Source organism: Lipotes vexillifer, unplaced genomic scaffold, assembly GCF_000442215.2.
Source record: "Lipotes vexillifer unplaced genomic scaffold, Lipotes_vexillifer_v1.1 scaffold21, whole genome shotgun sequence".
NCBI classification, from domain to species: domain Eukaryota; kingdom Metazoa; phylum Chordata; class Mammalia; order Artiodactyla; family Lipotidae; genus Lipotes; species Lipotes vexillifer.
This window is the reverse complement of record NW_006774065.1, coordinates 2,666,547-2,682,195: the sequence shown is the minus strand read 5'-3', so window position 1 is coordinate 2,682,195 and position 15,649 is coordinate 2,666,547. Positions and strand designations below refer to the sequence as shown.

The window sequence follows — 15,649 nt, the reverse complement described above, 5'->3', positions numbered from 1 at the left end:
GGGGATGGGGATGGGCTGTGGGAACAGGGACACTGCAGGGGTGGAAGGGATAGGCCCCCGGGGCCTATGGGCGCTGACCCAGGGTGGAGGGCAGGGACCCCCACCCACCCACCAGAGCAGGACCCCATCCTGAGCGCATCAGGCGGATCTGGGGCAGGCCCCTGGCTGTCTTAAAGACATCGGGCTCCTTTGGGGTGAAAGGCTTATCCTGAGAGCAAGGTTTGCAGTTAGGACCCTGCTATGCTGTGGCCACAGGGGCCACATCCTCATCACCTAAGTGCACAAGGAGCATAACATTGAGAACCCGGGGCTTCCCAGGTGTGCCTGGAAGTCTTGAGTCCTGAAGGGTTCCCGTGGACTTGGTGGGAAGCTGGGGCCCCACCTACTCTTTTCGGCTGGTTTCCATTTTCATAGAAGAGAAAACTGAGATACCAATCAAGGAACTAATTTATTTGTTTCAACAACAAACATGGATTGGGCACCTACTATGTGCCTGGCATTGTGCTGAACTTGGGGGTTTCACAGATAGATGTCTCTCAAGAGGAAGGAGTGGGAGAGAGTAAACTCCAGGACCGAAATCTTTCATCCTCCACTTATGGCATCTAAAGGTTCTGAATTTACCTTTGCAGGCTTTGCCGCCTCTTCAAAAACCTTTCCTTGGCTCCTTACAGCCCACAGGTTGCCTTTTGCACCTCCCGGCTTCTAAACTCTCCCTGATTGTCCTGTTTTACAATCGATTCCATTTTGAGAGTTTGGAGTCCTTGAGAGGCGCTGAGTCATAACGAGAGAAATTCTCTGCCTCCACCTCTGCAGAATACGTCGCGCTTTCTTCCTCAAACTTATCGAGCATGGCGGGAGCTGGTCCCCAGAGAGGAGGACGCTGTGGGCCCCGGGGAGGAGACGGTGGATGCCCTGCTGGGCCTGGTCTGCAGCCCCCACTCACCCTGGGCCCTGCTGGAGGGCTTAAGCGCTGAGGACCGTTTTCTGAGAGAGCTGGCCGTCCAGAATCCCCTGATGCTCAAAGACAGCTTCTTTCATACCTACTTCAGGTCGCTACGGGTGGTGGACAAGCAGGTGAGCACTGGGGGCGAACACCAGGTACAGGGTCGGTGTTTGGGGGGCCATTCCCCTTACAGGCCTTGCTGGTAAGACCTAGCTCTGCCCTCCCCTGATTAATCTCACCAGCTTGTCCACAGAGCAGGGCCAATGATCCTGGCGAGCTGGCCCCGTCTGTTACCCCAGAGAAGGGAGGCCCAGCCAGGAAGGGCCCCTAATGTCCTTGAAGCCAAAGTCAACTGAGGATTCACAGACAGACCCCTGAAGCTTCTGGTCTGACCCTGCTGGGTGTAAACGAGAATGATTCCTTAAGACCATAGGATTCACTGTGGCTCTGGGGTAGACAGCGGAGAAGATGGGATTCCTGGCTTCAGGAGCTGACAGTCCAACAAGGGACACAGGACATGAGCTGGAAGTTGTCCAACACCTACAGTCAGAGGAGGGGTGAGGGTTGAGAGGTGACAGGCCACTGCGATGGCCGAGGCACTCGGATCCTGGCAGGAAAGGCGTGCAAGAGAAGAAAGGGTTTGGGGTGTGGGGCGTTCACTCTCTGCAGATGCACATGCCATTGCCGTCCTCACTCCAGTGCCGCCTCATGCACTGGAGCTCTGAGCTCCCTTTCCTCCCTTCCAGGTGAGCCTGGTGGACAACGACCTCCTGAAATTTGTGAAGCTTGAAGAGTTGGTGCTGAGTGCTAATCAAATCAAGGAGATTGACACCACCAACCTGCCCCCAACTCTCAAGGTAAAGGAGCCCAGGTTTCGTTCCAGGTCTTGGAGCCAATGCTGCCCAGAGGCCCTGCCCCTCCTCTGCCCCCGACACAGAAGGTTTGGCCATCGTGACTGTGCTAAGGGCCGGCCTCAGGCTTTGGAGAGGTAGGCCTGATCCCTCAAAAAGTTAAACCTAGAATTTCCACATGACCCAGCAATTCCCTTCCTAGGTATACACCCCAAAGAATACAAGGCAGGAATCAGACAGATTCCTGTACGCCAGTGTTCACAGCAGCGCTATTCACAATAGCCAAAAGGTGGACACAGCCCGCTTGTTATCAGCAGATGAATGGAGTGGCAAAATGTGGTCTATCCACACTATCATAAAAAGGAATGACATATGTACAACATGGATGACCTTGAAAACATGAGGCTGAATGAAGGAGGCCGGACACAAAAGGCCATGTATTAGATGATTGCACTGCATGAAATATCTAGAAGAGGCAAAGCCATAGAGACAGAAAGTAGATGAGAGGTTACCAGGGGGAAGGATTGGGGAGTTATAGCTTAATGGGTACACAGTTTCTGTTTGGAGTAATGAAATATTTTGGAAATGGATAGTAATGATGGTTGTACATTAAGTGAATGTACTTAATGCTGCTGAATTGTCCACTTAAAAAGGGTTGAGATGGCAAATTATATATATTTTACCACAATAAAAAAGTTTTAAAGAGAAGTAGGCCAGGCTTTTTTTTTTTTAAGAATACTTTATTTTTAATAAATTTATTTATTTTTGGCTGTGTTGGGTCTTCGCTGCTGCACGTGGGCTCTCTCTAGTTGCGGCGAGCGGGGGCTACTCTTCGTTGCGTTGCGTGGGCTTTTCATTGCGGTGGCTTCTCTTGTTGTGGAGCACGGGCTCTAGGCGCACGGGCTTCAGTAGTTGTGGCATGCGGGCTCAGTAGTTGTGGCTCACGGGCTCAGTAGTTGTGGCTCGTGGGCTTTAGAGCGCGGGCTCAGTATTTGTGGCTCACGGGCTCAGTAGTTGTGGCTCGTGGGCTTTAGAGCACAGGCTCAGTAGTTGTGCCTCACGGGCTTAGTTGTTCCATGGCATGTGGGATCTTCCCAGACCAGGGCTCGAACCCGTGTCCCCTGCATTGGCAGGCAGATTCTTAACCACTGTGCCACCAGGGAAGCCCCAAAAAGAGGTAGGCCAGGCTTTATTACGAGTCTTCAGCTGAGCATATCAAAATGGTCTCAATTTTAAATTAAATGCTGAGACTAGTAGATTTTGTGGCAGAAGAGGCTCAGAAGTATGGCTCAGTACTGGGCTCAAGAAGAAAGTGGGCAAGGCCTTGGAGGAGAAATATAAGAACTCTGTTATCTTTGGGTTTATTCCCTATTCCAGCCAGGGGCCCTTTGGCTTTCCCAGAGACAACTGCCATGAGTCGAGAAGTTGCAAAAATGTTAACTCGAGGCTTCCCTGGTGGCGCAGTGGTTATGAATCTGCCTGTCAGTGCAGGGGACACAGGTTCAAGCCTTGGCCCGGGAAGATCCCACGTGCCACGGAGCAACTAAGCCCGTGCGCCACAACTACTGAGCCTGTGCGCCTAGAGCCCATGCTCCGCAACAAGAGAAGCCACCACAAAGAGAAGCCCGCGCGCCGCAATGAAGAGTGGCCTCTGCTCGCCACAACTAGAGAAAGCCCACGTGCAGCAACGAAGACCCAACACAGCCAAAAATAAAAATAAATAAACAAATTTTTAAAAAGTGTTAACTCATTTCCTTTCCTGCTCTCTCCGACATCACCTCCACTCCATATTTTAAAGTTTCCTTCACAAAAGGAAAAGAAACTTTTTTTTTCAATTTTTAAGATTAATTTTTATTGCAGTATAGTTGCTTTACAACGTTGTGTTAGTTTCTACTGTACAGCAAAATGAATCAGTTATACGTATACATATATCCCCTCCTTTTTGGATTTTGGTCCCATTTAGGTCACCACAGAGCATTGAGTAGAGCTCCCTGAGCTATACAGTATGTTCTCAGTAGTTACCTATTTTATACATAGTATCAATAGTGTATACATGTCAATCCCAATCTCCCAATTCCTACCACCCCCAATTTCCCCCTTGGTAGCCATACATTTGTTCTCTACATCTGTGTCTATTTCTGCTTTGCAAATAAGATCATCTGTACCATTTTTCTAGATTCCACATATGTGCATTAATATTTGTTTTTCTCTTTCTGACTTACTTTACTCTGTATGACACTCTCTAGGTCCATCCACGTCTCCGTAAATGACCCAGTTTCGTTCTTTTTATGGTTGAGTAATATTCCATGGTATATATGTACCACATCTTCTTTATCCATTCCTCTGCTGATGGACATTTAGGTTCCTTCCATGTCCAGGCTACTGTAAATAGTGCTTCAATGAACATTGGGGTGCATGTGTCTTTTTGAATTATGGTTTTCTCAGGGTATATGCCCAGTAGTGGGATTGCTGGGTCGTATGGTAGTTCTATTTTTAGTGTTTTTTGTTTGTTTGTTTGTTTTTTTGAGGTTCGCGGGCCTCTCACTGTTGTGGCCTCTCCCGTTGCGGAGCACAGGCTCCGGATGCACAGGCTCAGCGGCCTTGGCTCACGGGCCCAGCCGCTCTGTGGCATGTGGGATCCTCCAGGACCAGGGCACGAACCTGTGTCCCCTGCATCGGCAGGCGGACTCGCAACCACTGCGCCACCAGGGAAGCCCCTGTTTTTAGTTTTTTAAGGTACCTCCATACTGTTCTCCATAGTGGCTGTATCAATTTATATTCCCACCAACAGTGCAAGAGGGTTCCCTTTTCTTCACACCCTCTCCAGCATTTATTGTTTGTAGATATTTTTAAAAATTTATTTATGTTTGGCTGTGTTGGGTCTTTGTTGCTGCGCGCAGGTTTTTCTCTAGTTGCGGAGAGTGGGGACTGCTCTTCGTTGCGGTGTGCAGGCCTCTCATTACGGCGGCCTCTCTTGTTGCGGAGCACGGGCTCTAGGCGCATGGGCCTCAGCAGTTGTGGCTTGCAGGCTCTAGAGCGCAGGCCCAGTAGCTGTGGTGCACAGGCCCAGTTGCCCCACGGCATGTGGGATCTTCCCGGACCAGGGCTCGAACCTGTGTCCTCTGCATTGGCAGGTGGATTTCTAACCACTGCACCACCAGGGAAGCCCTGTTTGTAGATTTTTTTTAATGATGGCCCTTCTGACCGGTGTGAGATGATACCTCGTTGTAGTTTTGATTTGCATTTCTCTAATAATTAGTGATGTTGAGCATATTTTCTTGTGCCTCTTAGCCATCTGTATGTTCTCTTTGGAGAAATGTCTGTTTAGGTCTTCTGCCCATTTTTTGATTGGGTTATTGTTTTTTTTAATATTGAGCTGCATGAGCTGTTTGTATATTTTGGATATTAATCTTTTGTCAGTTGCTTCATTTGCAAGTATTTTCTCCCATTCTGAGGGTTGTCTTTTCGTCGGAAAAGAAACTTTCTGACACCTGCTGCTGGAATATTTTCTTCCTGGATTCTTAGAAGGGGGTCCATGTGGGCACAGGGAGACGAGGCATGAGTACTTCGTAATTCCTCTCCTGAGTTGCCCAGGGTGGAAGCAGGGAGTGGGTTCCGTTTTGTCTGGGCTCACGGGCTGTCTTTCCACCCACGTCGCAGGTGCTGGAGCTCTACGGCAACAAGATGACCAGCTTGGAGTGTCTGTGCACCCACCCGCCCCCAAGGCTCCAGCACCTGGGGTTGGGTCACAACAAGCTTCTGGGCCCCCTGGAGAGTCTATACGTCACCAGTGATTACTGGTAACTCGGGAGCCCCACGTGGAAAGAGGGAGGGAGGGGTCGAGCATTAGATTTGGGCCATTCTATGCTGGTGGCTTGGAGAACTCAGCTTTGCTCTTTTCTATAATGACTCCTGGTTGGCTGCTAAGTCCGGACCTAGGATTTATTTCTCTGACCCAATAAACAAAAAATCCCACTGAGGCCCAGGGAAGGACACCAAGAGGCAGTGGGAATGAGTGGGACCTTTTGCTTCAGGGTTTCTGTTGACACTCAGGCCAGCTAATTCTCGGTTGTGAGGGCCGTCCTGGGCACTGCCGTAGGTGGAGCAGCCTCCCTGGCCTCTACCCACCAGATGCCAGTAGCACCCACCCCACACTAGCTGCGACAGCCAGCAGGTCTCCAGACAGCACCAAATGTCCACTGGGGGACAAAACCACCCCCAGCTGAGAACTGCTGCCCTACAGACAGCTCTCGGTTAGACCTTGTCTTCTTGGTGGGTGGGCAGTGGGAAACTGAAACGCTGGATCTGAGGAGTCTCAGGGCCTCAGATACCATCTGTGAAAATCCATCAGAGGAAGCGGGGCCAGGGAGGCCTGTCAGAGAAGCTCTGAGGATTCCCGGGGCTCAGCATCCTGGGCAGCACCTCCCCGGGCTGACGTTCATGACTGTTCCTTTCTTCACAGCCCAGAAGGGGCACGAGGCACAGGGCAACATCGCTGCCCTGCTTTCCCAGGTCTCCTGGGAACGTGCTCGTGGAAGGTCCGTCTCTCTGACCCTGATTTCCTCCTTCCTCCCCTTTCCCTACTCTTGGCTAAGCTGCCTCTTCACAGCCTTGGCCGTGTACAATTCCGGATCCCTTCCCTCCACTGACCTCAGCCGTCAGTGTATGTAGCACAGGAAGGAAACATACACTTTGGACTTCGTGTGACAGCTGAGTTCAGACTCGTACCATGGACAGAGTTCTAAGTGTTCTGGTTTTTGATTTGGAAAACAGACTTACGATAACCTGCTTCATGCTGAGTATGGATTTCATAGAAACACGTGTATGTGCGAAACCTCCGTCTTTTGCTGTTTTGAATTTAAAAGGATTCACTTCCTGCGAATCAGTTTTGCTGACGTTTCCACCAGTTCTCTTGAAGGAGGCTGATATTGGGTAAAATCATGTGCCGGTCAGCATGAAGCGTTCTTCTCGGGTGTTTTCGTCACTGGCTGGCCAACATCGCGGGCAGGATGAGAGCGGGGAGGGGGGGGAGTTGAAGTTCCTGAACTCCGCAGCTGGGAGGCCGTCACACGTGATGGCGGGATTGGACTGACGCTTAGTCCCCTCGTGGGTTTTGGTTCTGTTTGTTTTTGTGCCTCTGTTCTCAGAGCTGCAATTGATTTGCTTTCTGCCTTGCGCAGCAGGAAGACCCTCTCCTCCAGGTTGGGGTGCAGGGCACCTCTCTGTCCTCACTGGCCAGTTCTTCACCCACGTTCCCCAGGAAATGAACCAGATGGTTTCCTGTGGTCATGCGCTGGTCTGACTCTGGAGAGCGTCCTCCAGCTTCTAGACCCCTCGAGCCTCATGCACCCTCTTCCCAGGCCCCCCAATTTACCGACCTCTCCTACCCCCACCCGCTGGTCCTCCGCACAGAGGCTCCCCTGTGCCTTCCTTGCCAGTTTGTCCCTCTCTGCTGAGAACCTTCTAGACGCACAACCCCGTATTAGGCTCTATGGGAGATAGATGGTTAACTGAGAAGAGGTCTGTATACATAGAAGTCCGGTAGAGGCAGGATGTGGCGGTGGCCACCTCTATGCCACAGCAAGGAGGGATGGCACCGGGACAACCAGGAACCCCTTCCCAACAGGGGGGCTAACCCAGGTCAAGGGCAGCACAAGGCTTGAGAGTCGAGCATGGGCACAGCCTCCCATCCCGTCCTCAGCACCAGGCCTTGTCCCTTGGGGACTCGGGGTGCTGGGGGATGCAGGCACCGTGGCAAGACCACAGCTACCTGTCCCCACCCCTTTGCTTACCTGGCCTCTTGACTTGCGGCGGTCCCACTCACCTTCCAGGCCCAACCTCATCTCCCTGGACCTGAGCTTCAACGACCTGACGGACCTGCAGGGCACAGTGTCCGGCCTCCGAACGCTGCGGCGCCTGAGGTTGCTCGTGCTGCAGGGGAACCCGCTGGCCCTGGTGTCCTGCTACCGGGGCTTCGTCATCGACGGCCTGTCCGGCCTCTGTGTGCTGGACGACATCACCGTGGCACCCAGCGAGAAGCATCTGTTCCGTGGGCTCAGCCACAGCGGGGGTGAGGGAGCCGATGTGCAGGGCAGGGTGGGGGGTTAGGGGGACCTGCTGGCCCGCCCATCACCCTACTGGCTGCACGTGTCTGTCTGTCATCCAGCTCCCTGGCTGACCCAGACCCTGGTCAGGTGTAGGTCACCTTCTTGGTCAGAGTTCTCTCCCAGATTTTGATCGTCGTGATTGTGATTGTCCACAGAAATGGTAGGGAGGCTGGGACCATCACAGTCCCCTCCCTAGACAAATGGGAAACATTCTTTAAATTAGTTTCTTGGCGTCCGTGGTGGCTTGAGATCACCCCCTTGTGTCTCACAGCACAAGCTGCACCAGAGCCTTCTCAAGGTCAGGGTGACAAAACATTGATAAAAATAGCTGCGCCTACTGAGTACCAGCACGGGCTAAGGTAACATAGTCTCCATCTGTAACTATCCTGCAAAGTAGCTACTGCCATTCCCATTTTACACATCAGGAAAACAAGGCTTAAGAGGGGCCTCTTGCCCCAAAGAGACTTACCCCAAATCACGGGTGTGTTGAACTTGGTAGAGCTGGGATTCGAACCCAAGTCTGCAGAGTGAGGCTCAGCCCTGTTCGAAGGAAAGAAGGCAGGAGCTGAGCTCGCCTGCCCTCCCCTGCTGTCTGCCTGCCCACTCCCTCCCCGCAGGTCCCCTTACGCCTGCCCGTTCCCCCCTGCAGATCTCCTGGCGCATGAGGCGCGGTTAGTGGTGACTGTTGGACATGTCAGAGGGGTTCTGGACTCCTCGGTCTTGGACCTGGAACCAGGGCCCCAAGGCCCTTTCATCACTTACAGCTATTATGTAACGTACGAGTTTGTGGAAGATGAGGGAGGCGAGCGAGATGAATACGGCCGCGTGCCGGCTGAGGTGTGTACGTGGGGGCTCTGCTCTCGGGTCCTCAGGGGCTCCTGTGCAGGCACAACGGCTTTGGGGACCCAGGAAAACCCTTAACGTGGATCTTTCCAATTCATACCCTACTCTGAGCAGGAAACTGGCTTCCGCTCAGCCCGTTTCTTGCAGCTGGGGTAATTCTCAACCGTGTTCACCCCTTCCCATCCCCCCTGAAATGGGAGCAAAGGACATAACAAGGGAGCAGCCCAGAGTTTCGCGACTAGGCTGCTGGCTTCCCCACCACGTTCTCCAACTGCCCCTACACCTCCCGGCTCCCTTCCCGTCACAAGAAAACCCAACGGTGTCATCCCACTAGGAGAAATGCCTGGGGCCAGGACTTCCCTGGCGGGCCAGTGGTTAAAGCTCTGCCCTTCCATTGCAGGGGGCGCAGGTTCGATCCCCGGTTAGGGAACTAAGGTCCCATGTGCCGCAGGGCGTGGCCAAAAGAACCCAAAAATGCGAGGGTCCCCAGCTCATGTGGAAGTTGTTACTGTTTTTACTGTTAACGTAGAACTTTCAGAAAAAACAGGACTGGTAATTTTTTTTTTTATAACTTCCTGCCTCCTAAGTCCACGTGTTTGCTTTGCTTCACATCCATCAAACACTGGTGCCCATTTACACCACGTTCGCGTAGTGTCAGGTGAGAGCTCTGAGGCCGGCAGCCCTGGATGTGTTTTCATGTCTCCTGTGGCAGATCGTCAAGCCCTTGCCCAGCACGGAACAGCTGGGTGAGGACATTCCCAAAGACCCCATCAAAGAGACTGAAGACTCCGTAGGGTCTGGGCTGGCCTCCCAGTCCCAGTCCGGGGAGCTGGAGGAGTCCAGCGCCTCAGCGCCCTTGCCGCGGCCCATAGACTCTGCAGAAGAGCTGGCCAAGCTGCGGCCGCGCCTGGATCCCCGGCTCTGCCCATCCCCGGGGTAAGGATGCTCACCGGGCTGGGGACAGGGCCCAGACCACACCCGCGTTTATCGTCCTGCATTCTCCTCTGTCCCCTGCCCTCCCTGACCCCGCAGCCTCGTGCTGTGCCCACGTGTGCACATCTTCTCAAGGTGCCCTCCCAGCCCTGTCCCTGGTCCCCAGCACAGCCCCCTGGGTGATGGCCCCCATGTCTCCATCTCCCCTCCCCAAGGACAGTTCTCTTTAGCACAGTCCGCAAGCCCTGGTCTGACGTCATCCCCTGCAACTACGAGATGCAGCACACGCTGAAGGACCTGGTGCGGCTCAAGGCCTTCCTGCTCTCAGGGGCCACCGTCACCATCGTGGCAGAGAAGGTGGGAGGCTGGAGTTCTCCAGGTCCACACACTGCCCCGCGGCTCCTCTGTTCTGCTCTGCTGTCGGGCATCTGTAGCTCTGCTCCCTTGTTGGCAGGGTCTCGGTGCCTTTCTAGAAAGATCCTGGCTAGCTCCAACCCAGCTTCTGTCCCCTAGATTCTCTACTGGCCTGCGGTGCCGCCTTCCCCCAACAGTCCCTCGGCTGCTAAGAAGGGGACGGGAGGGAAGGACGAGAAAGGGAAGGAGAAAGACAAAGCAGGCAAAGGGGAGAAGGAACCAGCCAAGGTGCCTCTGTGTGGGGCGGCCTGGGGGGGCTGCCCCCTCGGTACCCTGCTCCCCGCTTCCACTCGCCCAGCCTCTCCCCACAGGAGCAGAAGGGGAGCAAGAAGAAGGAGCTTCGTAAGGATCTGCGCCAGGACCCGCCCGTCCTCCGGGTGCTGGGCAGTGGCCCGGTGGCCCTGGAGCCCCTGCTCTCCGGGGAGCCATTCGTGTCCACCGTGTGCAACTTCGGGGTGGTCCGTACGTTGGAGACCGACAGGCTGACACTTTACAGGGTACAGCAGTGCCCCTGGCCTCCCCTGCCCACAGAAGCCTGGCCAGGCTGTGGGAGGGAGGGGGAGGGGGGGAGGGGGAGGGGGGCCAGAACCACAGGAGGGGGCGCTGGAGGGGTGACGCAGCAAGGGTCACCTGCGTGGTGGGCGGCCTCCTCGAGTGCGAGGGGCCAGGCAAGCGGGCAGGTCGGGCAGCTGCTCCCCAGGAGACCAGGAGAGGCCCTGGCGGGGGTGAGAGCACCCACCCTTTCCCCAGCATCCCCCGACTCCAGCAAGGAACTTATTTTGTGGTTCTTCCTCTCAGGATTCAAAGAAGAATAAGAGTGAGAAAGCTAAAAATGGTAAGACCGATGATGGTAACAGGGCAGGGGGTGTTTACTGAGGACCAGTCCTAGTCCGTTCAGGTTGCTGTGAAATTCCACAGCGTGGGTGGCTTATAAACAACAGACATTTATTTCTAGCTGCTCTGGAGGCCAGGAAGTCAAAGACCAAGTTGCCAGCAGCATCAGGTGAGAGTCCTGTTCCTGGTTCGCGCCTTCTCCCTGGGTCCTCACGTGGCGGAAGGGACCAGCGGTCTCCCTCTGCCCTCATGACGTAATCGCCTTCCAAAGGCCCCACCTCCTAATATCATCACCTTTGGGGGCTGGGATTTCAACATATGAATTTGGGGAAGGGCACAAATATAGCAGGACTTGCTGAGGGATCCGCCTGATTGGGGACCAAAGGAATGGAAGGATGGAGAATCATATCTTCCAGCCGGTGGGAGGGCCATGTCTACCCTGAGGACCAAACCCTGTGTCTTCCCTGCAGCCCTGCTGCGGTCATGACATGGGCAGGACAGGCATTCTGGGGTGGGGGCCAGGATGGAGTGAGTAGGGAGGCCCAGGGTTGGGAGTGTCCAGGGTCCTGGCTCAGCGGTGGTCCTGCTTCTGCAGGACATTAGCCCTTATTTGCTGTATAAGGAGCCTGGACTTGTTGTATGGGCAGTGGCAGCATTGAAATAGGTAAGTTTTAGATTTAATTTTTTTTTAATTTATTTATTATTTTATTTATTTTTGGCTGCATCGGGTCTTAGTTGAGTCATGTGGGATCTTCGTTGAGGTGCGTGGGCTTCTCTCTAGCTGTGGCATGCAGGCTCCAGGGCACGTGGGCTTTGTAGTTTGCAGCAGGCAGGCTCTCTAGTTGAGGCGCACAAGCTCAGTAGTTGTGGCGCGTGGGCTTAGTTGCCCCGCGGCACGTGGGACCTAAGTTCCCTGACCAGGGATCAAACCCGTGTCCCCTGCATTGTAAGGAGGATTCTTTACCACTGGACCACCAGGGAAGCCCCTAGATTTAATTTTTAGAACTGTCGGGCTTGGAGGGAGAGGTAGGAGACAGGTCACTCAGCTGGAGACTGCTGCAAAAGTCTAAAGCAAGACCACAGCAGCCCGATTCAGAACAGCCAAAAAGTGGAAACAGCCCAAATGGCTATCAACGGATGAAAGGGTAAACAAGATGCGGTCCATCTATACAATGGGATATTATTCCGTCACAAAGAGGAATGAAGCACTGACATGTCCTAAACCACGGATAAACCTTGAAAACTCAATGCTAAGGGAAAGAAGCCAGACACAAAAGACCACATAACGATTTTATATGAAATGTGGAGAACTGTCAAATCCATAGAGACAGAAAGTAGATTAGTGGTTGCCTGGGGGCAGGGGAAGGAAGGAATGGGGCATGACTGCTTAGTGGGTACGGGTTTTCCATTTGGGGTGATGAAAATGCTCTGAAATGAGCCGTGATGGTTGCACAACACTGTAAATATACTAAAAGCCCCTGAACTGTACCTTTTTTTTTTTCACACACACACTGTATTTTATTTTTACAAGAGATAAATCAACTGACACCAAGCATTGTAAATGGATGACCATAACAAAAGCAACAATGATTGCAATTACCAAACACAACAAAGGGTTATAGTTAATAAGCCAACAAAGGAGAGAAAATAGGGATTATAAAAATATTCAGTTAATCTGAAGGTGGAAACAGAAAAAAACAAAGAACATATGGGATAAATAGAAAACAGCAAGATGGTAGACTTAAACCCAATTATATTGAGTCACATGAAATATAAATGGTCTAAATACCCAATTAAAAAGCAGAGATGACCAGATTGGATAAAAAAGTAAGACCAAGCTATCCGCCTATCAGAAACCCCCCTTAAATATAAAGATACAAAAATATGAGAAATAAAAAGGATGGAAAAAGGTATTCATGCTAATACTAATCAAAAGAAAATGGGAGCAGCTGCACTAATATCAGGCAAAATAGATTTCAGGGCAAAGACTATTACCAGGGATGCAGAGGGTCATTTCATAATGAAGGAGTCAGTTCACCGGGAGGATGTAACAGTCCTTAGCGTGTATGCACCTAATCACTGAGTTTCAAAATACATGAAACAAAAGCTGATAGAAGTACAAGGAGAAAGAGACAAATCCAAAATTATATTCAGAGATTTCAGCACAAATAAGTAATTGATAGAACAAATAGACAGAAAATCAATAAGCATGTAGAAGACTTGAGTCACACTCTGCCAACTAACTTGAGCTAACTGACAGCTTAGCTACAGAGCACTCCGTCCAGTCTCACACACACACACACACACACACACACACACACACATTCTTTAAGTGCACACAAAACTGAGATATTCTATAACCTGGGCCATAAAGCAAGTCTCAATAAGTTTAAAAGAATTCAAGTCATATAAAGTATCCTCTATGACTACAGTGGAGTCAAACAGAAAAATATTTGCAAAATCCCCAAATTTTTAGAAACTAAACACACTTCTAAATAACCTATGGGTCAAAGAAGAAATCAAAAGAGAAATTAGAAAGTATTTTGAACTGAATGGAAATAAAAATACAAAATGCCCAAATTAGTAGGATATAACAAAGCAGAATTTAGAGAGAAATTTATTGCACTAAATGCATATATTAGAAAAGCTTCTAAAACTAATAAGTGAGTTTAATAGGGTTGCAGAATACAGGGTCAGTATTCAAAAAATGTTTCCATATATGAGCAATGAACAGTGAGATGTCACAAATTTTAAATAATACCATTTACAATAGCATTATCAATAGAAGTTCTATATGTTGAAAACTATAAAATGTTACTGAGAGAAACCAGACCTAAATCGGTGGAGATATATACTATGTACATAGATCAGGAGATTCAACATTGTTAAGATGTTGGTTTTCCTCAGACTGATCTACAGAGTCAATAAAATCTCAATCATAACCCTGGAGGGATTTTTTTTTTCATTTTTTTTTGGTAGAAATCAGCAAGCTGATTCTCAAGTTCATATAGAAATTCAAAGGATCTAGAATAGCCAAAACAACTTTGAAAAAGAACAAAGGACTTAACACTACTGGAATTGAAGACCCAGACAAATATGGACATGAGATTTGTGATTGAATCCTGGGGTTAAAATGGGCTTAAACAATTTTTTTTTTAACATTTTTGCAAATTTCTTTAATGTCTGGCTTAATTGAGGAAGCCATATTTGCATAGCTGCTTCTGCAAGTCAGTCTCTGTGATGTGTTGCTGTAGTTGAAGTGTATGAAGAAAATCTAACCTCACATGGACATGTACTTTGGAAAAGAGGGAAATATTTTAATAGGCTTTTCAGTAACTGTGGATATTCCTCTTTGCATGAGACTTGACAACCAGTAGTTTTTTAAAGGTTGTTACAGTGTGAAAACTGAATCTATATGGATGAATTTTTTCATAATCAGTTATGTTAAATTAATCCATTGTTCTACATTGCTTTTTTTTTTAAACATTGCATTTTTTTTTTTTTTTTTTTTTTTTTTTGTGGTACGTGGGCCTCTCACTGTTGTGGCCTCTCCCATTGTGGAGCACAGACTCCGGACGCGCAGGCTCAGCGGCCATGGCTCACGGGCCCAGCCGCTCCGCGGCATGGGGGATCCTCCCGGACCGGGGCACGAACCCGTGTCCCCTGCATCGGCAGGCGGACTCCCAACCACTGAGCCACCAGGGAAGCCCTAACATTGCATTTTGAACGGCTATCTTACCCATGCACAATTGTTAACATCTGGCAATTGTTATTTCTAAAGTACTGGTTCACTGAGTTATGCAGATCTTCCAACTGTTGACACATTTTTTTTATCCATTATCCAAAAATTGCGTTATCATCAACCGTAACATCAGAAAAGTCTTTTGAGTATTGGAAAACTGTTAAGTTCATGGTGGCAGATACAGTGTTACAAAATTCTGGTTTCTACTTGAAAGTTCAAATGTTATAAATGTATTTATCAAAATGCTTTCAGTTGTTTTCCCTGAAGTGCCATGCTTGCTTCATTCTTTTTTTAGAAAATATCTGCCAAATATTCACGTCGAAACAACCATATTTTGTCAGCGTACTTTCAGGTGAAAAAGATGTTCCAAGAAAAAGCAGCTAGTTCATCTTGTAATTCAAACTGAGACGTGTTAAATGATCTAGTTAGATGTGATTTAATTTTATTCCTTATTACGGTGAAGACCCGAGCGCGGCATCTGATTCTGAAACCGTACTCACCTCGGGACGGCGGAGGTCACATTTGCGTTCCCGGGACGTGTCGTGAGCTGGCCCGGGATGGCCCGGCACTGCCAGCCCGCTCATCGCTCCGGATTCACACTTTCATATTTCCTCAGAAATAAGAAAATCTTCGGTTTTAGTGTACGAAAGCGACTACCGCCCCGACCCCCTGACTGTGGAGATCCAGATCCAGCTGATCCAGGACCGCTCGACGGAGGAGGCGCTTCGGGGGCTTGTCCCGTAGGGCGCGGGATTAAAGGTTGTTCTGACACCGCGGCTCCGCGTCTGTCCAGCCGCCGCCGCGAGTCCGGGGAGCGGGGTGCTGGCCGTGGGGAGGAGCGGGGAGGGGGCCTGGCCGCGAGGAGTCGGGAGTGCCTGGCTGGGGAGGTGCGGGGGAATGGCCTTGGCGAGCGGGGAGCCTGGCCGAGGGGAGCGGGGGTGGAGCTGGCCAGGGAGGAGAGGAGAGCTGGCCGGGAAGAGCG

At 50.7% G+C, this 15,649-nt stretch overlaps 1 protein-coding gene across 1 annotated transcript; it reads left to right on the top strand.

The window, feature by feature from the left end:
- Positions 1-1,014: 1,014 nt before the first annotated feature.
- Positions 1,015-15,411, top strand: LRRC43 (leucine rich repeat containing 43). The gene is made up of 12 exons (XM_007448700.1): positions 1,015-1,074; positions 1,690-1,800; positions 5,455-5,594; positions 7,626-7,864; positions 8,551-8,738; positions 9,457-9,680; positions 9,893-10,034; positions 10,191-10,319; positions 10,403-10,588; positions 10,890-10,926; positions 11,047-11,094; positions 15,308-15,411. Exons 1-12 carry the CDS (start codon positions 1,015-1,017, stop codon positions 15,409-15,411), a joined length of 1,608 nt encoding a protein of 535 aa, XP_007448762.1.
- The last annotated feature ends 238 nt before the right edge of the window (positions 15,412-15,649 follow it).

What these genes read in the sequence shown, in the direction of transcription:
- LRRC43 (XM_007448700.1), top strand. Translation starts at nt 1,015, where the DNA reads ATGCTCAAAGACAGCTTCTTTCATACCTACTTCAGGTCGCTACGGGTG. An exon ending in TGGGCTCAGCCACAGCGGGG is followed by an intron (nt 7,865 to 8,550) that starts GTGAGGGAGCCG and finishes TCCCCCCTGCAG; the next exon opens with ATCTCCTGGCGCATGAGGCG. An exon ending in GAGTGAGAAAGCTAAAAATG is followed by an intron (nt 10,927 to 11,046) that starts GTAAGACCGATG and finishes ATTTATTTCTAG; the next exon opens with CTGCTCTGGAGGCCAGGAAG.